Raw genomic sequence first — 24671 nt, forward strand, 5'->3', positions numbered from 1 at the left:
AGCGGCTAATGGACTGGAAGTCTCTCAACTATATAATCTTATTTCCACGTTTAAGAAAAAGGTGGATACCTTTAACTTTTATTCTAAAAATCATGAGGAATTTTTAAGAGGAACAAATAATGACCTTTTCATATACTGTAAAAAATAATAATAATAATAATAAAAACTCAAAGGTTAAAGTCTGTTACTATAATTAACTGTCTAATATTGTCTGAAGCTGATTGCTGCACCTGACATTTTTTTAGTACCGCCAAAGCAAGAAATATATTAACAGTTTATTTTGGGACTTTTATTTTAGGACTGTATTGTAAGTGTAGCAAACCCAGCCTAGTAGATTTCACATGATACATAAGATGGCAATAAAAAGAAAATGTTGCCTCCAAATGTCCATTTTTTATTTTACTAATGAGATTCATTGTGTCCAAGAAACGTAAATCAAATGTTTTAAATGTGTGATGAAACAGAAGAAGCGACAGATCTTACAAAAGTGGAATATTGTTTTTGCCAAGTAGTAAAATAATAAATTAATAATAATAATAATTAAAAAAAATCACAATTCTAGCTTTATATCCAGCAGTTGCGAGTTTGTGTCTCACAAATTCGATTTCAGTTTTTATTTTTTATTTTTTATTATTCTTTCAGAATAGTTTATATCTGTGTTATATCTATATCAAAGAGAAGTCGATAATTTTTACCAAAGGGTTCAGTGAATGCATTTTGATTAAATAACAAGGTCAGGTATTCAAAATAAAAATAAAACATGCTTTTATAAAAGAGATGGGGTGAATTTTCATTTCATGCCGACTTTAACATTTATCATGCGCAGTGGCGGGCTTTTATTTTGAAGCTGAAATGTACAGCTTTTATTTTGATAGTGTGTTTTCATTGCTTGTCACGCGCTTGATCCGCTAACAGTGTATGCTATCCGAGTGAGATATCAGTTTAATCCTAACTAAGGACTACGCTTATTTTTGAGACGCCACGTATTATTAAACATTCCCTATGGAAGATTATCTTTATTGATTATAAATTCTCGAGAAAGACATGTTAGCTAATGGAAGCACGTTACTGTTGTTGCTATCAGTCACATAGGCTGGTTGAATATCTAGAACCTCGTTGTTTTCATTCATGTTTGCATTCCTTGATTAGATAAACACGTCCTATCGAGATATATCTGCTAATGCTGAGCTCTGCGGGGGGTTTAACTCGTCACACGCCATGGCTCAACGTTACCACAGAGGCCATCATCACGAGTCTGTTGATAAAAGATGCGGAGAGCCCAGCGCTGATTATAAGACGAACAAGCGCCACAGATCTTCAGATGAAGGCCAGCACGGAGCCGCCGAGTCTCTGAGCGCTCACAGACAGCTGTATGAGAGACACTTCCCGCTCTACAAGCAGCCCGTGGAGGTGGGCTGCTTCTCTCTGGACTCTCGCAGGAGCTTCTTCAACGACCACAGGCAGCTGCGCTATTATGTGCAGCCCACCAAGAGCCCAGGCTTTAATCTCAGGGACGGATACACCAGCCGCTTCGTCAAAAGAGATGACAGCGTGAAAGAGAAGCTAGATCATGTGCTGAAGTGGATTCTGGCCAACAGAGACAAGATCCAAACCAGGGTCCAACCCCCCTCATCCAGGTCAGAAACACCCTCTGCACCTTTTTACTCCTCTGTGAAGAAACAGCTTTTAACAAACAAATAACAGTAAAGTGTAATTAAAGACAGACCTACAATAAGCTCCGGTTAGACATGCATTGCATTGTGTGTGTGTATGTGTGTTTATTTATATAAATATATATATATATGACCTACAATAAGCTGTGTTTGTGTATGTGTTTTGTTTTTTTTTTTTTTTTTTTTTTTTTTATTATTTTTATATATGATGGAGAGAAATGTGTGTGTATGTGTGTTTATATATAAATATATATATATATGATGGGGAGAATTATTTTTTTTTTTTTTAATCTAATATCTTATTTAATCTAACATCATACTCCCCATGAGTCATCATAAGGATCTGCAGCGCTCCTTTTTATGTTATAATTTATTTTTGTAAATTATTGGTTTGGAGTGTTTTACCTCAGCATGTTTCTGCATGTTCCACATGACATTTTTGTTTTATTTTAATAAGCAGTAAAGATTTTTTTTTACGATATTATTTTTTAATGTTTATGCTAAAGTAGTTAAGATACCCCAAGAGATCGGTGTATTCAACTCATTTTATGTATAAATTACATTTTAATGTATTTTGAATACATTAATAATAAGTGTTGCATGACATTATTTAAAATATAATTTAATTATATTTCATTCCTTTAAAACTGATGTGCTAAAAAAAAAAGAAACTGAAATGAAAATGAATAATAATTTAAATAATAATAATAATAATAAGAAGAAGAAGAAGAATACAAATAATAAACGATACCAAATTACTTAAATAAGTTTTTTTTCTTCTTCTTCATTATGATGTCAGGGCAGTACATTTTTAATCTGACATTTTTTAAGGGGAAAAAAAAAGTCCCTAATTGAATTTTTGATTTTCAGAACTTGCTTATAATAGAAGTCATTTGATGTAATTTTATGTACAGTTCTATGTATTTCTGAATATATGAGTGCCACATCATTGTCCCAGAACGTATGTACTGCACAGCTGGGTTATTATAGTTCACGAAACTTAAAACCTCATAAACACTTACTTGAAATAAACTAAAATGCAAGTTGCCAGTGCAACAGTTCTCATTTTCTTTAAGTTAAAGTACTAAAATAAAAAACTAAATCTGTAGTAAAGATGACAAAAACACACAACAAAAGTACTAAAACTTTCATAAAAAAACATTAAACACAAACTGTAACAGTACCTCAGCACTACTAAACTAGCACTTGAGCACAGATGTCTTGTTTCTGTCAGCTGTTTCTCGTTCTCAGTTGAGTTACTGAGTGTGTTTGCAGTGCTCTAGGAGTGGACTTTGTGACATGGAGAGGACACCTGACCAAAGTGCTGACCACCCCATACGAGACTCAAGAGGGCTGGATGCTGGCCGCCTCCAGGTTCAGAGGCACCATCTACATCAGTGAGGTGGAAACAGAGGCGGCCCGAGTGAACCGAGAGACCCGCTCCGAGCGGCAGGAGGAGATGATGTACTGGGGATACAAGTTTGAGCAGTACATATGCGCAGGTCTGGGGCGTCTAGTATTTTGTACTATCAGACAGATAACAGATCTCACCATTTATCAACCGTTTTCCTTCCTTTTAGATGATGTGGATGGGACTCCAGACCCAGGGGGCGTCGTGAACACCAATGAAGCGTTCTGTACGGTGGTTCAGACACGTCTGGCCGACCATAAGCTGCTCTTCTCTGGAGAAGTAGACTGCCGCGTCAAAGACCCTGATGCTCCTCCAGCTCCGGGATGTTATGTGGAGCTCAAGACCTCCGCAGAAATCTGCACCCCGAAGCAGCGAAGCAACTTCCACAGGTGAAACTATCAGCATATTATCATTGCTGTTAATAGTGTTCATTATCTGTTCGATTACATCATTAACTGAATTTCACCGTACGTTTCTGTCATATGTACATAAATTTGACATATGCAACTACTAAATATATTGTAGAAGCATACAAACTCACGATTTGTATCGTGAAAAGCACTATACAAATAAACTTTAATTGAATTGAATGTGCTGGTCATTCCACACAATTAAGACCTGTTCACACCAACACGTGTGTTCGGCACAAAATATGCTCTGATTTTTATTTAAAAAATAACTAATCAAACTCTAATAGTGGCGCTTAAAAAAATAAAGAAATTAGTGGTATCAAATAATTAATCGCATCCAAAATAAAAGTTTTTGTTTACATAATGTGTACTGTGTATATTTATTATGTATATATAAATGTAAACACATGCATGTATAGATTTAGAAAATATTTACTTGTATATATTTATATTTATATAATTTAATTTATAATTAGTGCTGCCAAGTGATTAATCCCGATTAATTGCATCCAAAATAAAGGTTTTTGTTTACATAATATGTGTGTGTACTGTGTATGTATATATAAATACACACATACAGTATATATTTAGTTTGTTTACATAATATGTGTGTGTGTTTGTACTGTGTATATTAGATCATATTTACATGTATATATTAATATAATTTAATTGAATTTATATATAAATATATTTAATATATAAACAACATATTTTTCTTATACGTAATATATATATACACGGAACACACACATATATTATGTAAACAAAAAGCGATGGTTTTTTTTGTGAGCGACGTGGTCATGTGACCAAAAGTGCATATGTGGTCCATTGGCCAGTTTTGTTCGCAGTGCAGTGGAAGAGAGATTAGATCAGCTCTGCGTCAGAAAATCTGTCGCATTGATTGCATGCAAATGGTTCTGTCGTTCTCAACATATATTTAGGGATATTTCAAGGGACAGTTTATCCAAAAATGAAACTTCTCTCATCTTTTACCAAATAGTTGACAGTAGCCATTAGCTATGTTTCCATCCAAATTTACGAATTAAAATTAACATTCCTCTTGGTGTAAACTGGACATTAAAGGCATAGTTCACCAAAAGTGAGCCTCCTCATGTCATTCAAAGAATATTAACACTATTTTTCTCAAGGGTTGAATACATTTATGGGGCATTAATTAAATTAAAGAAACATGTATGTATGTATATTCCTCTTGTAGGTACAAGCTGCTGAAATGGTGGGCGCAGTCGTTTCTTCCTGGAGTGCCACAGATAGTCGCTGGGTTTCGAGACCATGATGGGATAGTGGTGGCTGTTGAGGCCTTCCCAACCTCCAAAATTTCACAACTCATCAAGGTTTGTTCATATCTAACCACCACATAAGATTAGTCAGTAAGATGTTTTTGAAAGATGTCTTTTATGCTCACCAAGGCTGCATCTATTTGATTAAAAATACAGTAAAACAGTAATATTGTGAAACATTATTACTATTTAATTTTCAATTTTAGTATATTTTGAAATTTGTTGTTTATATTTATTCCAGTGAAGCAAAGCTGACTTTTCAGCATTTTCAGTCTTCAGTGTCACATGATCCATGATTTTCATTTCTCTTTATTCTATAGAACGAGTACAACTGCTGGAAGCCAACCGTCTGTATGAATTTCTGCAACGATTTCTTGTCCTTTGTCAAATCAGTCGTCAAAGAGGACAACCCAAGGTAAGAGGGTTGCATGTGATTGAAAAAAATACAATAAAAATAGTCCCTACTCACTCTCTTATTTCATCAGTGCTTGCTGGAAAAGAAGAAAATTTGTTGTTGTAATCCTTTGCAAGTCCCATACCTTTTTTTTTTTTTTTTTTTTTTTTTTTTTTTTAATATGTGTCAGATCAACTTTAACATCTAGCATCTTATCAGAGATTGTGACTGGTCTGCTGTGATGTTTTTCAGACTGGTGTACCTGTTCTCATGGGATCCACACAGAGACGTGACCTACGCCGTCCACAGAGACTCTCAGTATACCTTCTTACCAGACTGGTACATCCAGGACATGAGCAGTCACCATCCATCTCACCACTGATATACTGAGCTCACGCTGTATGCAGTACATCAGGAATATGAATCATGTACATACTGTAGCAGAGCAGTGCATGACTTGCCATGGCTTGTGTTTTCTTTGAACGCTCTGCATTCAGTTTATGGCCTTGAAAAGAAGAGTTTCACCAAACATCAACAAACATATCGACTTGATGTGCACGTTTACTTTTTTATATAAATATATTGGGATTTTATCCTTTATGTTGATAACCTCAAAATATCCTTGAGCTTTTTAAAGTTTGGAAGTCACAAATATTTTATAATTTTAACAGTTCTTTACAATATGAAAATATCATTTACAACAAATTAGTCCTAATTCATGAAATTTGTTGTAAAGCTGTTATGTAAATCTTATAATTAATTCAATGTGACAATTTAAATGAACGTTTGTACAAACAAATTCCATTTGTTCAACTATGACGTGTGGAAGAAAAAATACATACTGTTTCCATAACTTGAGAATTTTTTACAACAATTTAAGTTATATTTTTTTTGTATCATTTTAGTTAAATCGTATCCTCATTCCTTCGTTTTAATTTAGATTTAACTAAAGGGAGCAAATTAGTACAACATGTACACAACTTAAATGAATAATTCTTAATTCATGGCCGTCTTCATGGTCACTTTTTGGGTTATATAAGAGAAATTATTCCTCACGGGATTTCTTCCATAGCTTTTACTTAAACTCATTTAAACATGCCAAAAAAGTACAGTAAAAAAGGTTTTACAAATGAAAATACAAAATATATGCTATAAATGCTGAAATAAAGAAACTTGAGTACAAAGTCTTAATTGCAATTTCATTATGTAAACTGTTGTAGTTTTTAATATGAATATTACTGTATATGGTCCACAGTTTAAAGATAAAACAGTTTAGAGAGGATGATCTTTCAACGGTATTGTGCTCTGCCTTGACCGTTGTTGATTTGAAATGTGCTTTAACACTAAATGATTAGACTGAACGTTGGTTTGGAGTTTATACGTCGTGAAATAAATGAGTGTGTGAGTGGTTCTGACCAAATATGCACTTATAGTGGGTCTGATGAGATCTTGGTTCCTGAACTTTGCCCCCTGAAGCTTCAGTCGTGTGTGGACCACCCACATGGGGGTCATCAGGAGCACTTTAACAGCTCCTAAATTAAATGAAACAAGAAAAAAATGAGTGGACTTTATAATGCTTACAGGTGAAGTAATATTTTTCAGTGTTGCAATGAAAGTAACGATTAAAACCTTTTTGTTAATTAAAATAAAGCTGAACAAAACATATGCTGTATAGATAAAATACATTTAAGATGCAACTCTTAAACTTCAGCTATTTGCAATCATTTCTAGTTTTTGTTAGTTTAAGGTGAAGCACTAAAATTACTAACTGGAAATAAAAACAAAACAACTAAAATTAGATTAAAAAAATTGATTTTATAGTTCTGGGCAATGATTAATCATGAATAATTGCATCCAAAATAACATTATATTATATATTTCTGTATACGGTGTATACTTATTATGAATGCTGCAATATATGCATGGACCATGTATGGCTTATGTATGCTTGTGCTACTGGGCATGTATACGGCTTATGACCATGCATGGCACTTCCCAAAAGTGTTTACTGAAATCAAATATTCAAATTTTATGAATTTTGGACAATTGCATGTCTTGTTAAAATCATCAGTTGACTTTTATAACTTAACTTAGACTGATTGCTAAAATACATAGATATACATGTCACAGCGCACACACGTGCATTTAAAGTGCATTACTGAATATTAATTATAAGTAAATAAGTCATCACATATTTTTAATATATCAAAAGTGGCAATTCCTTATTTATTATTCAATATATTGTAATATATTAACACAATATATGTGACCCTGGACCACAAAACCAGTCATAAGGGTCAATTTTTCAAGCTGAATAAATAAGCTTTCCATTAATGTATGGTTTGTTAGGATCGGACAAGATACAATTTGAATACCTGGAATCTGAGGGTGCATAATAATCTAAATATTGAGCAAATCACCTTTAAAGTTGTCCAAATGAAGTTAAGTGCAATGCATATTACTAATCTAAATTAAGTTTTAATATATTTACGGTAGAAAATTTACAAAATATCTTCACGGAACATGATCTTTACTTAATATCCTAATGATTTTTGGCATAAAAAAATAAATGAATAAATAAAAATCTATAATTCTGACCCATACAACGTATAGTTGGCTATTCTACAAATATACCCCAGCAACTTATGACACATATTATTCTGTATATTTTCAATATACATCAATTGGCATCATTTAATATGCTGATTATAATTTTCATGTAAGGGTATACACCTACTCATGACCAATTCTGTGTTGCTCTGGCATGAAAAAAAAATTGTATAAGACATGGTAGAGTATGGTCTAAGCTAATAGTCCTGCTTCTAACTAACACATAAACATACTCTGTGAGGGGAGAACACTGATGGTAAGCAATAAGAGCTCACTCTGGACTTTAGTTTATGACAGTGATGTCGTGTGCAGGCAGTGATATCAGAGATCCTCCTCCCTCAGACGCAGAGACAGAGCACGCCAGATGCCTGCAAAGATGGTCCTGTAACACTTCCCAAAATACATTTACTCACTGAAGAAAGGAGATCGTTTTCATAATCATGTCACGATATCACAAAGCAGCCATCGATGGCTATTTGGATCTTTTGAAAGAAGCCACAAGGAAAGATCTGAACACCCCGGATGAGGATGGCATGACACCCACTCTCTGGGCAGCTTACCACGGACACATCGAAGCTCTGCAGCTCATCTGCAGTAGAGGGTGAGCTCACAGAACCTGCCTGCTCTGTACAAAACTTTCTGTACTGATCCTGTTCAGTCGCTTAATCACTGAATTCTATGCATTAAGTTTCCAGAACATTAATTTTAGTTGAGGCTAATGCTATTAAAAGGTTTTACAATGTTACCTTGTTTTGTGAGTCTTACAATTGATTTTTTTAAAGCAATGATGACTATATAGATGTCTGTACGAAGTATCAAACAGTCGGTCAAACTGTAATCTGTAATCTAGGACTTTACATTAATTTGATCATGTACACTTGTAGTGTACTTCAAATCTTTAGTATATCTTTAAAAAACTGTACTTCTAGATAATATAATATTAATGAAATAAAAGGGTGATAGACACTTTCATGACTAGTACAACACTTAAGTATTCTTTTAAAGTCAAAGTACATTTTAAATCATTATGTTTTAATAATATTTAGTTTGGCTTTAAAGAAGTATACTTATTTTGATGTGTTGACTAACATACTAATGCACACATAACTGTAGTGTGTTATTTAATATTACATTTAAACTTAATATAATCTAAATGTACTAAGCTTCATCAGTACAAATAATTGCTAATATATTTAAATATATGAATGACATAGATTTCACTAGAAATTACATTATACTAGTATATATTTTTTTGTCATAAATGCACATTCAGCAGTACAGTTTTACCATATATCAAAAGACAATAGAATTACGAAATTACATATAAAGTCCTATTTAAGTGGATTTAAAAAGCACTTTAAAGTGCATTTACAGTAAACTTTTTTCTATGTTATTATATATTTATATTATATATAAAAACATTATAATTCAGTTCACACGTAATTATAAAGTATATTATTTCCGTAATAAGTACTTATTTCAAAAGTATGCTGAAGTGTACTTCTTTTTCACCAGGGATTATAGTGCATTACGACAGATTTTCCGGATTTGACCAGTTTTATGACCTTTGGGGCGAGTCTTTTTACTTGTGTGCTTTATGAGTCAGTAATCACTCTTGTCTACAGCAAATCACATAAAGGTCTTAAACACTTCTACAATTTAAAATGGACGTCATCATTAAAATACCACTGAAATATTCAGCATGTTAGAATGACACTAAAGATTGAGTCCACAGTCAGAGTTTCTCTCTGGGTAGCTCTGTGTCCTCCTCTGACTTTCGTTCTCGCATGATTTGTTGTGCACATCATTTGAAAAACTCCCAGAGCTGATGCCAAGAGTTCAATCAGCTAAATTAGTTATGCAAATCTGGAACAATAGGCCTCTTTATTTTTCCACAGTTTGTCCAGCGTAGAGTTTATTTATTCTGTGCAGCACTGGGGCCGATCTCACTCAGGATATGGAGCACTGATTGCCATGTGGCTGGCTCTCAAACAGCAAAGCACTGTGTGTTGAATGCTAACCCAGACAGGGATGTTTCTTGTCATGGATGCTTAGAGACTTTCTAAAAGTTGTTTCTCTCGCTCTCAAAAAAAAAAAAATATTCACATCTTTGTCTGTTTGCACCTTGTGTGTCTCATCCACCCATGAACAGATGGTGTTAAGAGAGATAAGCTCTTCTAGATATTGTAATCAGAGATTTTATGGGTGTACCTGTGGACTTTTATTTTACACCAGGTTACATATTAACTGCTTGCATGGTTATAGCATCTAATTCATCACGGGAAAATATGTGAGAGTGGAATTTTAATTGCTGCTGAGGATAAATGAGGCGTCAGAGAAGTGCCAAAGATTGTGGCTATTTTTAAATGGTAGTTCCGAAAATGCCCATATTATATTCATTTACACATCATAATTTTACTTTTGGCTCTGCTAGAAGACATTAACATGATTAAAAAATAATAATTCTCATACTGTACATTGCTGCAGCACCTTTTTTCACTCTCTGCCTGAAATGTTCTGTTTTAGTTCTGTCTCTTTAAAGCCCTTCTTAAAAGCCAAGTCTGCTCTGATTGGTCAACTGGCAACCACTTAAGAGTGTTTGTTGGAAATCCGTTTTCAGCTCCCAAGGCTTCACGAGAAGCTGTAAATAGTATTATATCTACAGTATAAGGCCTCAGTTTTGCTGTACCAGTTTGAGCCAGAGTACGATTATCACTAATCCAACTGTTCTTTGAGGGCAGTGCAAAGCAGACAAATTACGCCAATAATTACGCCATTGTGCAAATATGTAACTTTGGTGAGGTAGCAAAGTCATAAAAATAATGGCAGCACTACTAACGAGGCGTTTCAGAGAAGTATTTTCTGCTGGAGAGATTCACTCCCATTAGCCTTTTTCACAAAAATCGGAAATTTCGTCAGCGCAGGGTAAAGTTAGTTTCGTTACAGCTCTGACTCTGCACCTATTATATTAGTATGCCCTTTTCTCAAATAATGCTTTTTACCTTTTCCTGTCTTTACTTGTTTTTAACTTATATGGCCACTCAGACTGCTGACTTGTGAGATAATACTATAAAGCCAGATGGTTTCTATTCTCCATCTCCAGCAAAGTAGCTACCTTTTTATACAGTCTTTGATCTCCGGTACATTTGAGCATATTAACTCAATTGACTCTATTTGTCATTTCCCTCGATTCACCACATCAAGATTAATTACTTAAAAATGACAACATTTATGTCCAGATACACATTTTTCCAAAAATACATTAAACAATATTAACTGAGTCTGGCTGAAGCATTTTAAACTCAACACAACAACAAATCCGATACAAAAGGAATAAAGTCATGAATCCGAGTCATCTCTTGTTTAATATGTATTTCCCAGGGCTCATTATACAATGTACATTTAAGCCATCATGTTAATAATGCAATGGAGAGCAAGTACAAAATACAATATTACTTTAATAATAATAATAATAATAGCAAAAAATCACGTGGAGAGTCATAACTGTCACCATTTAGAATTTAGAAGTTTGTTTAAACAAAAACGCAGAAAGTTAATTGTGAAATGTGTGCGCTCTGTAGAGTAAAGTACCAGCAGTTCAAGCATTTTCATATTATCTCATTTGTAAAAAAAAAAAAAAAAGACTTTGATTCTCAAACTTATTCTTGTTAAGTACAGCCACTGTTGTTACTAGAAAAACTTTTACCCAGCAAGCGCCAGAACTCCGGAAGTGTGAAAAAGGCTAATTGGACTTTATACTTCATAACTCTGCAGATAGTTTCATAACCTTTTGGTTGTCCAGCATGGCAGTGTCGAGACCAGCTCATTCTGAGTCTGAGTCCAGACCAAAACCTGAGTAAGTTGAGTCAGAATCAAGACAGAGACCAAAAGGAGGTTAAGTCCAATTCAGACTTTGGGGTGAATGAAGCCTGGTTTAGGAGGATTGTATGCGTGAGTTGGAACAGACCACAAGATGTTTCCATAGTGTTCAAGTACTCATTACCGGACTCAAGACATAGTCCAGATGCTACAGAGTACATGACAAGACCAAGAGCATGAGAAAGTGGTCTTGGACTCGGACTGAGATGAACAGAGTCTGGTCTCAAGTACCTCAAGTGGGTTCTAAGGCATTGTTAGTTTTTTTAGGGTGTTATCTGTGGTTGCTTACTAGTCTAAGTCAAAAGATCCCATCCCAAAGTGCCTAGGATATTCTCTATATGTGGCACAAGTACTTCCTGTATGTGGCTCAAGTGTAAATGAAAGATTTTGCTTGGTTTATTGCCGCCTCACAGATCACTTAGGAAAGCAATAGCACCTCTCTTAAACAAGTGAAACCAAACCCTTGTTTTGACAAATCCTTAACCCTAAGGATGGCAAATTGTAATAGTGATGCAAGCAGCACTAACTAGAACTATCAAGTAGTTGACTGATCTACGCATTAACTACAATCCTTTTTCATTATTATCTCTGTCTTTTAGGGGGGATCCGAACAAAAGTGACATCTGGGGGAACACGCCTTTGCATCACGCCTCTGCAAACGGTCACATGCAGATCGTCAGCTTCTTGGTGAACTTTGGAGCCAACCTCTTCGCTCTGGACAATGATTTCCACACTCCCATGGACGTGGCCGCCTCTCGAGACCACATGGACTGCGTCCGCTTCCTGGACACCGCTGCCGCCCAACAGACAGGCCAGAACGCCAAAAGGGTGGCGCGTCTGAAAGAACAGGCCACCAAAGATGCCGAGCGCAGAGTGAAGCAGTGCGAACGCGTCAAGAAGAGACATCAGAATAAGATGGACAAGATGTACCGTGGCGGATCTGTCTTGGAAGGAAGTTCCATTTCCGCCTCGGGTACCTTGAGCAGCGTGAACGGAGAACAATTCTCCAAACTTATAGCCGCAGACACCAACGGATCGATCTCTTCAACAATCAAGGGAACCCTCCAGCGCAAATTTGGGAAGAAAGACAAAGAGACAGTGAGTAGACAAGGGGACGGCAATGTCATTTTTGTCAAACAAGACAACAGCTCCCAAGAGAAACCTGGTTTTGTTGACGTCTTCAATGAGCAGGATGAAATTCAGGATGATGAAGATGACGATGCCAAGAGAGATTCGGACGACGAGGGAGCCAGTCAGGGCAAGTCTATTTTTGAAAGACCTGGTCTCGGGAAAATGGTGTTCCGCAGGAACTTCTCCATGGAAATGGCCATGGACCATGAAGACCTCCCCAGCGGCAATACAGAAGACCTAGGGTACCTCATCCGTCAAGAGTTGTTTGAAACTGTGGATGAAGGTCTGGAGGGTTTGGACGAGAATTCAGAGCTTCCTTGGAATGAAGAGGAGATCGGTCTGGATGAGGAAGAGGAGACCTCACACTTGGATTCCTTCTTGGCGTCGGTCGGCCTGTTGGACTACGGTCCTGTGTTCACCCGTGAACACCTTGATCTTGACGCCCTTATGCTTTGCTCAGATGACGATCTTAAAGGCATCCGCATCCAGCTGGGGCCACGCAAGAAGATCCTGGAAGCGTCGGCTCGCAGGAAAGCTTCGCTGGAGCAGCCTGGCGTTATGAAGGACACCTTCCTTTAATAACGTGCACCACTCAATCCCGCCATACACAAACATTCACAGTTTCTCTCCGCTGACACCCCTTTGTAGTTGTTGTTTCATAGCTCACTTCCTGTGATTTTGATGATTGTATAAAGTAACACAGTAGTTAAAAATGTCCTTATTGTAGTCAAATAATTTTAATCTCCAAAACAAACATCTGACTTCAGCTGTTATATGAAAATCACCCATTTTTTTCCCAAGAACATGTTGATTGTTTTCACCTTTGACATAAAAGTAATTTGCATATTTCTAAATAAACACTGTTCATGTCTAGAGGTCTATCTATCTATCTATCTATCTATCTATCTATCTATCTATCTATCTATCTATCTATCTATCTATCTATCTATCCCTGAACACATTCTTCGACACATAATATATATGTTATGGCATTATAATTCTTTAATGTCTAATGACAGAATAAAACAGATACAAAAGAGAGGCATTAATTTGGCAGTAACTTCATCTTAGGTGATGCATTTTAGACGTAGCGACTAACGTCTGCAGCTCCATAACCATGAGAAGCAGCCGCAGGTCCTTCAAGGAGACAATAAATAGGACAATTAGTTGAAAATACACTGGACATAAGTATTGGGACACCCCCTTCTAATGAACAGGGTGGACAACTTTAGTAATGAGTACAAATGATGATATTCTAGGGAATTGTGACTAATTTTATAGCAACAGTTTGAGCAGGACCCTTTTCTACGACAATGCCTCTATGTATAAGACAAGGTTTAAAAAGAAATTATTGATTCAGTCAGTGTGGAAGAACTTGACTGGTCTGCAGAAAGCCAGCTAAATTCCTCTGGTGTGACTTTAAATGCAGACCTTGAGCCAAAAACTCATCACCAAACACCTGTGACTTGTACATATATGGGTACGGTCAGTTTAGACACTTCTAGAACTGTTGTAAAAGAGAGGGAAATTCATATTTCAATACAATTTTAAATACACAAATTATGTTTCCATCTTTGTTGCCATAGTTTTGGAAGTGCCTTTACTGTTCTAAATAAGAGTGCATCCCAATACTTTTGTCCATATAGTGTACATCAAGTACAAAGTTGACAATTGAATACATAGCAGCACAATAGTAGCCTACATACTTTCTTTCTCTCCTGGACTTCTTTTCCATCGCACTGGTGTTGACGGCTCCTTCAGAGCTCTGTTCTGGATGTGAGACTAGAGGGGCGTTAGAAACAACAGCTGTATTTCATTTCAGCAGTTTCTGATAGTTTGTGCACTGTGTATTTTGCTTTGACTGTCAGAAAAATGTAACGAGTAAACCTTGCACAGTCTCCTGCACTGATGCCACTGCTGCTGCTTCTTCCACTGAAATCTTCAGTACTTCCTCTTCAACAGGCTCTTTCTGGAGGGCCTCCTCTGGATTTAGGCTGCAGTTCTCCTTTTGCAGGGCTGGAACGGTCCTTTGGTTTTTCACAACGTCTTCCTTTATCTCCCGAGGTGAAAACGTCCAGTGAAGTACTTCCTGCGCAGCCTGCAGTTGCTACTGAAAGCAAAGAAAGGGTCTCATTCCATTCGAAACAGACGCAATGAATTACTTGAAACAATATATAATGAAAAGTTTGACCAGCAGGCAGTTTATAGCAGCCGTTTCGAACCTGTATGACTTCCTTTCTTCTGTGGAACACAAAACAAGATTTTAAAGAATGTCCCTCCTTTCTATGCAAAGAAAGCCATTGGAAATCATAGACTGGACAAAAACATTCCTTAAAATATCTTAATTTGTCTTTAACAGAAGAGAGAACATCATACAGGTTTGGAACAACTTGAAAGTGACAGAATTCTGACAGAATTTACATTTTTTGTGTGAATTATGATTAAAAGTCTAAGTTAAAGATTTTTCAGGCAAATAAAATGTAGTTTTCAACCTAGGAAAGCACTGGGTCAAGGACGTGTTAGTGTGTTGCTTTTTATTGATATGATGTGAATGTTTAACCTGTTCAATGTTTTTCAGATGTAGGTCATAAACGTAGAGAAGGAGGAGCTGATCTGTGATGGAAAGATGGTCAGTCATTGTGAATAGTCCAGCCGACATCTGCAAGAGCCCAACAGTTGCTTCAATTATAGATTCAACTAAATTATCTAAGTTAAGCTATTCAACACTTCAGTCCAACGTGGAGAGAAACTACATTTATGTGTAGTTTGTCCTGAAGATTAACTCCGAAAGCACAGATATTATTTTGATAACAGCAACGAACCTTTCAAAGGGGAACACTTACCAACAGCGCCCTCTTGAGTCAAATCATTTAAAAATATTCAGAAAGCACAGCTTTATGAATGGTTGATTCTTGAAAAATAGCTAAATGAAAAGCTAACGTTGGCTGAAAGACGCTTCAGAAATGAGGAAAGCTATTTCACAGGTAATTTAAAAGTGATAGACTAAAAAATACTTGCGCTTTCAGTTGTAAGCGTCTATGAGTAGACTATTATTTTTGAATCAAAACAATCCATTGCTGCTGTATCTGCAAAACATTTACCAACTGAAGAACTCATTAACTAGTGAAGTGAAAAAAAGAGAAAAGAGTAAACCTGAAACCTGTTATGAAGATAGTTGTTATTACAATGTGTTTTTCTTTTCTATTCATTATTATTATATTTATGTAGAATCTGCTTATCTGCATGGGTAAAAATAATTGGATGAAAAGTTTTAGTGTTTTCATTTAAATTATTACCTGTGCCCTTACAAAGTCTTTATTATATGACTGTAAATCTTATCAAAAAGGATATTTTTGTTTTGTTAATGGTTATTGGTTGAAAAGTTTGATCCGTGTTTACTGGGGAATTATGGAAAATTCAGTAGCAATTTTTCTAGCACTACAAACATAAATATAAACATTTTGTTTGATCGTAAGTTGACATGCATGCATTTTTTTGCAACCTATGATACTTTTTTCAGGATTCACTGATGAATGAAAGTCATTTTTTTTTAAAAATCAGATTTCCATTTTAAATTGACAAGTGGAACATAACAGCATTTGTGCTGATATTCACTTTACGATCACCTAAAACAGAAAAAACATTATATTAAAGCTGAACATGTGGAGGGTAAAACTTTTTGTGTTCATAGCTGAAATGTGGAACTTTATTCACTAAAATCAGTTTAATCTTACCATTTCCAAAAACTTGCATGAGCCCTGTCCCCGGAAGGGCCACTGTTTTATGAACTTTAAGAGAAGAGGAAGAGTTTTGTAGAGTTGTTGTCATGCCGTTGAAGCGCTGTTATTTTCACCCCGATCGCAGGGTCTCTTTGTTCGCCCTTCCTCGGGATGCTGGTCTTAGGGATCAATGGTTAACATTTATTTTTAACTCTGTTCCTGAAAAATATAATCTCAATATAGCCCTCTGTGGAGGACTGCTTCCTCAATATCCACAAGTTCAAAGCCGGTTTCGCACAAAAACTTGTCTTGAAAGGTGGAGCAGTTCCCACTTTAAAAACAGAAGCTGCTGTTTATGGGCCACAACCTGTAAGTGTTATTCTTTGTTGATTTTGTTTCCCATTAATAGTTTCCATCGTTTATTTTATGTTGTAAACAAATGGCGAAGCAGTTTGGCTCCCCTAGCCAGTTAACGTTAGCTAAACGCTAATCCATACTTACCCTTCAAACACCTACAAAAACCTTATTTTTAATCCCACCGGCGAACTTCCGGTGTTGGTGTAATCAGTGTAAACTATTTTTTATTAGAGTTTTTATGTAGTGTTTACACACATGCTCATTTAGCTAGATGCAGCTAAATATGGCTAACTTATGACTGACAGCTCTCCTCCTGTCCATGTGTTGAGAGAAATTGAGTGCAGAGACCGTAAAATAATGCTACTGTAGTTCAAAATTAATAACAATATTGAAATGCAAACTCAGAATATGAGGTAAACCTGCAATAATTAAATGTTGACACTAAAATCTATGCGAGTGGACTTTTCTGTATTAAAAACTAACTAGCAAGCCCAGGCTAGATGAGAAAAAGTAACGTAACGCATTACTTTCCATAAAAACGAAGTAACACAATTTCAATTTTTATTTACCGTGATAATTATCGATATTGACGAATATGAAAAAAATATATATTTTGGCCATATCGCCCAGCCCTAGTTCACTGACAAGCTATGCAAAACCACGTTCATAATCGCAGACCGATTTAATCGTGCGATAATGAAATCGAAGATTACACAGAATAAGACACGCAAAATATTTCATAGTATTCTAAGCAGTGATAAAGGCTATGTTGATTTACATTGCATTATTATGTACTTTAGTATAATAAAAATTATAAGACCAACTCGAATTAATCATATATTGTCATAGGCGTGTGTTTATTAGTCACGTTGAATTAAAAACAGTTAAATCTTCTGTTTTTTCAGCAACCGCTATCCACCTTTTTCTTGTCGTAAAAATATAAATTCTGTGGGCCTGGCTTCCGGTCTCATCTGCGTCCACTTCGTCCGTTTTAGCTGAACAAAACAGTTTGTTTTGCTGCTTGATATTGAAAGTGTGTGTGTTTTTTGTAATATATTATCTTAATTGTAATGCAAACCATTTTACCGTTTACTGCACGTTGTTATTCTTCTCGTTATTTGCCTACAGCGGCTAATGAACCGGAAGTCTCACCCATAGGCTTACTTCTGCTTTGAAGAAATATGTGGATGGGGATTTCCTGGGTTTCTTCTGGGAAGTGTATTTGGAGTTTCAAAGCTAAAGCGCCCTCTGGCCTTCGGATGGAGATTTACTACTAATCACAGAACAAAACTTCACTGAAAGATACGCATGACTTACCGCAGCTTTTGCCTGATTGAGATTTAATTACGAAAAATCGTGCAGCCCTAATTGCATTCCTTAAAAGATGTTGTGATGTGGAAGTTGATAGAGATTTAATTACGAAATTTTTAATGAAAAATCTAAAGTTTTTCTAATGTAAAAAAATCTAATCGAGACAAAATAAAATCTAATCTTCCAAGATGGCTCGTCAGACAGCAACATATATTGTTTCTGAAAATTTGTTGGAGTGCCCTGTATGTCAGCAGGTTTCAGATTTTTGTTGGAGTGCCCTGTATGTCAGCAGGTTTCAGATTTGAGGACAAGATGGGTTGGCGCGTTCCTCTCTGTGATGCCCACACAGAGCTTTGCAGCAGTGATATTTGGGAAAGCACTCTTGCAGGAAAAGTCCATTTTCTGTTGCAGTGTATGCCACTGGTGCCTCTTTATTCAGACAAAAAAAAAAAGCAGGTTAAAAGCAGAGCACGAATTCCGAGTATGGGTTACCATACTTGGCTGTATGTCACGTCACTCACTTCGTCACTCACTAATTTAAAAAATTACGTAAATATCAAAAGTAATTATTATTGAAAGTAATTTTGATTGAATTATTTTTTTATTATATTATTTTTATAATGTTATATGTAAATATTTATATATGTAGTACTTTTGGGTAGTGTTTTAATTGGTTATTGTTTGTTATGAAATTTTTATATAGCGTTTATTAACTTTTTTTATTAGTTTTTTATAATTAGTGTTCATTTTGAGTTCATGTTAGCTGAGGTCCACTGAATAATATTAACAGATACGACTTTTGATCTGAGTAAAGTAGTACATGCTGAAATTAACATTAAGATTAATAGGTGCGTTAGACATATTTTTCATGTTAACTAATGAAGTTTATTAGTGTTAACAAATAGAAGCTTCTTTTCTTTACTTGTGTCGTATTTAAGAATGACGATTCGATGCCAATTATTCAACACTGATGGTGAATGCACCTAAAAATGCAATTAATATCTAAAGGTGCTAGAAGACAGCTCACAGGTAATCTAAAATGTAATCAAAAGAAGACATAACAAAAACGTGTTGTATTGTATTGAATCTAGATGGATCCCCCCACCCACCCACAAACACACACACACAAATACATATCACAGCCTTATTCAGTATAATGTTCATAAACTACAATGGAAAACCAACTCTGGCTGATCTCATGCAGAGGAAGTCTTTCCATCTCATGTACAGGGCAGGCCTATAAGGGACATTCACTCATGGGAACCAAGCTTTGAACAGCATTATCAGAAACACAATAACTGTGGTTACATACAGGAAGTTAAAGATCACATCTACTATTGCTGCCACTCTGGTCCAGCTCAGGCATTTCCTCTCTTGGTGGTTTGTATGAGTAGCAGCAGCCTTCAGAAGATCAAGAGCATGCAGCCGCTCTTCATGCCTGTCTGTTTCTGAGTCTGGACAGCTCTTCATGTCCTTTACAGCATCTGTGAGAAGAATGATATTAACTTAAGATATTATACGAGATGTTTAACCAAGGACCGATTTCCCCCTTATTATCAGATGCAGAGGAAATATTTACCAGAAAGAGTAGGTGAGTTTTCCATTGGTTTTACTGAAATGGTCCGATTTCCTTTAGCAATCAGAAAATTCACAAGAATGGTCTCCAGAACACTGATGCCCATCAGAGTGAAGATGACAACACAATAAACCCCTAGGAAAGCCACCAGAAAATAATTTAAAATAATATTAATAAAATAGATGTATAAAATTAATACAAAATACAGTATATTATCGATTTCATACAACAGAAAATTCTTTTTGATATAGTTTTTATTGAAAATTATATATATATATATATATATATATATATATATATGAAATTTACATGTCATTCATGTTTTAAAAGTGTCATTCATGTAAAACACTAAATTAACTATTCAAAATTATTATTATTACTACTACTACTACTTAATAATTGAATAATTGAATAACCGATAACAGATAAAGCAGAATCTAAGTAAAAGAGATTCATCTGAAAGGTTGTGAAATTAATCTATGACTTAATGAATATGCTCATTTTTAATAGCCCATATTTTAAGTGAAGATATGTCATAATACCAACACTACAATTTTAATGATTTTACACAATAACCAATAGATTTTAATGAAAGGCGAAGATGTCTGAAATGTACATCTAATTCACTGAGATATTAAATAATGCGTTTAAAAATAATAGTAACAACATACCACTTAGGGTTTCTATGACATTTCTAGGTGGCCCATCTTACCCCGAGGCTCTAATTTTATTTTATTTTGGACTTCCAAATAAAAATCTATAAAAATAAAAAAACATGAAAACACACACAAAAAATTGATTTTCAACATAATACAGTGTCATATCGTTATTTTCAAGAGATGCAAAATTAGATCGATTAACCTCAAAACTGTTACGAATGACAAATCTCACAAACGTTGATATTCAGATGAAATGACAAAATCAAAAATAGTGTAGCCACTTACAAAAAAAGTGCTGAGATGAAATTTTGGGCCATCAATGGTCAAGAGAGAAAAAATAATAATCTTACTGTTCAAGATTATGAGTACAGCAGATAAACTCTCACCAATCAGGGGGATATCACTGGCAGTAGAGGGCAGCATGTCTTGGAGAAGCAGCAGTAGCACAGAAATAGACAGAAGCAGAGTTACTTTAAAACCCAGCTTCTCTCCTCCAGTTGAATCGATGAAGAAGGAGGCCAAATCCAGAATAAGGAAGTAAAATACTGGCATTAGGAAGTTAATGACATACAGCAGTGGTCTCCTCTTCATGGTGATCTGCAAGTAAGAACAGAAACCTCTATAAATACTTTGTCAGAGCAGCTTCTGTTCAGTGCGTTTCGACAGTGGTCACAATCTCAGCTGTTAGGTTGTGCATCAAATGTGTAATTACTGAAAAGCTTGTTTTCTCTGTAAGTGGTTTTCATGTTAAGCGAATAGCTATTGGATGAACACAAAATTACACTGAGACACAACAACTACACAGTGAAGGGAATCCTGAACTGAAAGCTACAATGTACAGTACTTTTAAGAGTACTTATGGAAATAATACACTTTAAATGAGTCTACTTAAGTGTGAAATGAATGCAATGTTTTCTGACACTTCACCGCATGTTATTTACAATACACTTTCATGATATTATTCGAGACTTATAAGTGAAGTGCACAAATCACATCAATGGCAGGACTTTCATAACTACAAGAAAGCTCCTGTCATCAAGTCAAATTCCTGCACGGATGGATGTGATGTGGTGTGTTATCTTTCTGCTCTGTACCTTATATATCAGCTGATCCTGTGGTTCTCCTTGAGTAGTGGCATTGGCTTTAGATGTATTTATACTAAGGAGTTCCCACTCTCCTTGAGTCTGAAAGGCCTTCTTGGAGCTGAGGGTCAGGAATGAAGCATCAGAGATCGGGCTGAGTACGAGCTCCTTGCCTGAGATAGAATGAGACAAATGACTAATAGATATTACAATAACTCATTATCAAAACTCCAGCAGGTGAAATAGGATCTTTAAAAGTCACGTTTGCCAACATCAGGGTTGTGCACCAATATTTAGTCCAAACTGAAGATGTTTTTGATCTTTTGACTATTCCTCTTCCTGTCACTCCAATTAAAATGCAAATACCACATCTTGTGGGTGTGACTAATTCAGTTTCACTATGATGAACTGAGTTCTTCAGTTTTGAATTCTGCCCAACTCTGATCAACATTGTTTTCTGAGTTTCAAATGTACTTGAATGGATCGGAGACTGAAGGGTGATAGTGCAGCGTTGGACGTCGAAGGGAAACTGGTGCAGGTTCATCTTGCAGGCCGTGGTCACAGCAAAAGTGTTAGACGTCACAACAGCACCTTCATTCAGCAGCTGCACATACTGATTCTCCATTGTTGCGAACTCAGTCTTGATGCTACATAGACAAAACGAAGCAAAAGTAAACTTTAAAGGGACAGTTTACTCCAAAAAAAATTCAAATTAAAAATTTACTCATCCTAATGTCACTCAAAGCTCAGAAGACTTTTATTCATTTTTGAAACAAATGAATATATTTTCAATTAAACCACAGAGATTTCTGTCCCTCCACTGAAAGTCTATTCCACCAAACTTTTACGCTTCAAAAAGTTTATAAAGAAATTGTAAAGGAAATCCATATGAAGCGAGCAATTCAGAAAAAAAAAACCTTGATCCCACAAAACAATCTGTGCAGAAATGCACCACTCAAACTGTTAAGATTAGACAAAAATAATCAGGGATTCTGTTAAAAACAGACTAGCAGATCTTTTCAGCTCTTGTGATCTGCAGAGCAGTAGGTGCTACACACAGCCAGAGTTCATGAACACTGATCAGGCACTGCTAATGTGTAATTGCGGGCAGTTGTCAATATTTAGGGATAATGATGTCAGAAATCATATTGCATCGTACAGTAAAATAATCTTTTTGGACTGGGAAGTTTTTTTTTTTATGTATTCGTAATACAATAAACTATGTTAACACAAAAAACCAAGGAATTCCTCGTGATATGACCCCTTTAAATTTCTATGTTTTCTACAAGTTTCAAACCAAAATGTGTATAATTTAATTATCCAGAAGTAATAATCCATAAAAGGTCAATATAACCATAGAGTGCCTTTCATCCCTCACAATACTCAAACATTTTGGTTTTAATTTCCCATTCGCTTTGTCATGTCATAAATAAATAATTAAAATAAAAATAAAAAATAAAAAGTCATTTGCTGAGCTCCCAGCCTCCCACACATTTTTTTTTTTTTTTAGATAATTATGGGCCATTATTCGAAGCATAATCCATAAGATATTTCCACCCTGTCATGAACATATATATTACTGTTAAATAAAGAAAAAAATGTTTTCATTGCAAAATTATATTTTCTGAAAGGTATGATGCCCCTTTCTTAAACAGGGTTATTTGTTTGCTTTCAAATTATAAATACATAAAAGATTTTATGTAAACCATGTGTTTTTAAAGAAACTCATACAATTAGCACATGTATTTTTTCTTATTTGGAGAAAACTGATATTTGGATGCAGATTTTTGTTTGCATGTTCTTGCCCCCACACCCAGCTATTGAACACACTGGATTATATAGAAGTGATTGAATTATTTTTTAAAATATTGTAAAATTTTAAGATGACAGGGTGGACCAGCACATGAAGGGGCGGACACATAATGCAGAACACACAAACCATGACAAAATATGACAATGAAACATTAATTCAACTTTGAAAAAAATTAAATAATAAATAATATAATTACATACCCCCCACCCATTCATTTTAGTTTTTAGCAATATTAACTACAAATAAATGCTGTGTCATTGGACATTTTGAGTTTCAATTAGCATATTAGCTTACAACAAACTAGCTAAATAGTTAGTCTGGTAGTCTGTTAGAATTTGGTTTGTTTTATTTTAAATTTTTTGTTTTGTAATTTATTTGTTTGAGTTCTGGCATATTTTATGTCAGCAGGGTGGACGTTTAAGCTTTGGCAAAGCATATAAGCAAACTCCTACGAAGAAATTGTGTCAAGTGAAAAGTCACCAACTTACTCACCTCAGTGAGGTTGGTGTATTTTTATGATTTGGCACACCCTTTCTTAGTAATTTTTATGTTAAGTTATCATAGCCAATGAGTTATGTACAGGACAACAAAAGGCACCCTACAGTGATATCGAACCAAAAAGCCATTTTCAGACCTTTCAGTGATGCTGATGTCTGGAGTCCAAACCATGTCCTTTTTAATTGAACATGAAGTGATTCCACAGAAGTCATCTGGGTTCCATGCTGTGAACTCATTCACCCAACCCTGCAAATTTATGAAGATTATGTTAACAGCGATTATAGTGGTCAACCGATTTGGTTGATCCTCCTTAGAATCATAACCTGTTTCATAAATAATATATACAAACTTATTCTTTTATTTTTTTGTTTTTGTTTTTATTTTCGGTTTTGTTTAGTTTTATTTATGTAGTTTGTTTAATGAGTGATTTCTTTGTGTTTGTTTGTTTGGTTAATAAGTCAAGAAAAATTATTTTATTTCCAGATAAGACTTCTGATTGTACAAGTTTTCGAACTTGAGTAAGTTGTGTGCGAAATGGTTTTGAAAACACTTACATTCAAAATTGTGATTTGTGTTGAGAGGCTCTGGGCTTTTTCATTCTGTGGAAAGAAACATGAAATAAGTGTTGAGTGATGATACTACAGTACAACTGCTTGACATCCACTGTCATGGCATTCAGTTAAATCATGGAGTGGATGAAGTGGATTTACCACTTCAATGATGGAGGTCACAAAGAGGTCTAGAAAAAGAAAAGTAGGGGTTTCCCATTTAAACACGGGCCGCAGGGACGTCATCTGAATGTCATCATTGCCCAAGCCGAGATGTTCGAGAAGTGCCTTGTAACTGCAGT

At 35.3% G+C, this 24671-nt stretch overlaps 3 protein-coding genes across 3 annotated transcripts; 2 read left to right on the forward strand and 1 right to left on the reverse strand.

Moving 5' to 3' along the window:
* Positions 1 to 870: 870 nt before the first annotated feature.
* Positions 871 to 6377, forward strand: dxo (decapping exoribonuclease). The gene is made up of 6 exons (XM_019100059.2): positions 871 to 1637; positions 2949 to 3175; positions 3254 to 3473; positions 4711 to 4846; positions 5113 to 5207; positions 5439 to 6377. Exons 1-6 carry the CDS (start codon positions 1219 to 1221, stop codon positions 5566 to 5568), a joined length of 1227 nt encoding a protein of 408 aa, XP_018955604.1. The 5' UTR covers positions 871 to 1218; the 3' UTR covers positions 5569 to 6377.
* Positions 6378 to 8120: 1743 nt separating this feature from the next.
* Positions 8121 to 13684, forward strand: LOC109085507 (ankyrin repeat and SAM domain-containing protein 4B-like). The gene is made up of 2 exons (XM_019100047.2): positions 8121 to 8397; positions 12275 to 13684. Exons 1-2 carry the CDS (start codon positions 8237 to 8239, stop codon positions 13383 to 13385), a joined length of 1272 nt encoding a protein of 423 aa, XP_018955592.1. The 5' UTR covers positions 8121 to 8236; the 3' UTR covers positions 13386 to 13684.
* A 5278-nt stretch (positions 13685 to 18962) lies between these two features.
* LOC109089633 (5-hydroxytryptamine receptor 3C-like) lies at positions 18963 to 24057 on the reverse strand. The gene is made up of 6 exons (XM_042721481.1): positions 23958 to 24057; positions 21985 to 22157; positions 21523 to 21683; positions 20815 to 21025; positions 19773 to 19904; positions 18963 to 19677 (listed from the first exon to the last, which is right to left on the reverse strand). Exons 1-6 carry the CDS (start codon positions 23990 to 23992, stop codon positions 19448 to 19450), a joined length of 942 nt encoding a protein of 313 aa, XP_042577415.1. The 5' UTR covers positions 23993 to 24057; the 3' UTR covers positions 18963 to 19447.
* Between the last annotated feature and the right edge of the window lie 614 nt (positions 24058 to 24671).

This window comes from Cyprinus carpio, chromosome B3 (genome assembly GCF_018340385.1).
Source record: "Cyprinus carpio isolate SPL01 chromosome B3, ASM1834038v1, whole genome shotgun sequence".
Taxonomy (NCBI): domain Eukaryota; kingdom Metazoa; phylum Chordata; class Actinopteri; order Cypriniformes; family Cyprinidae; genus Cyprinus; species Cyprinus carpio.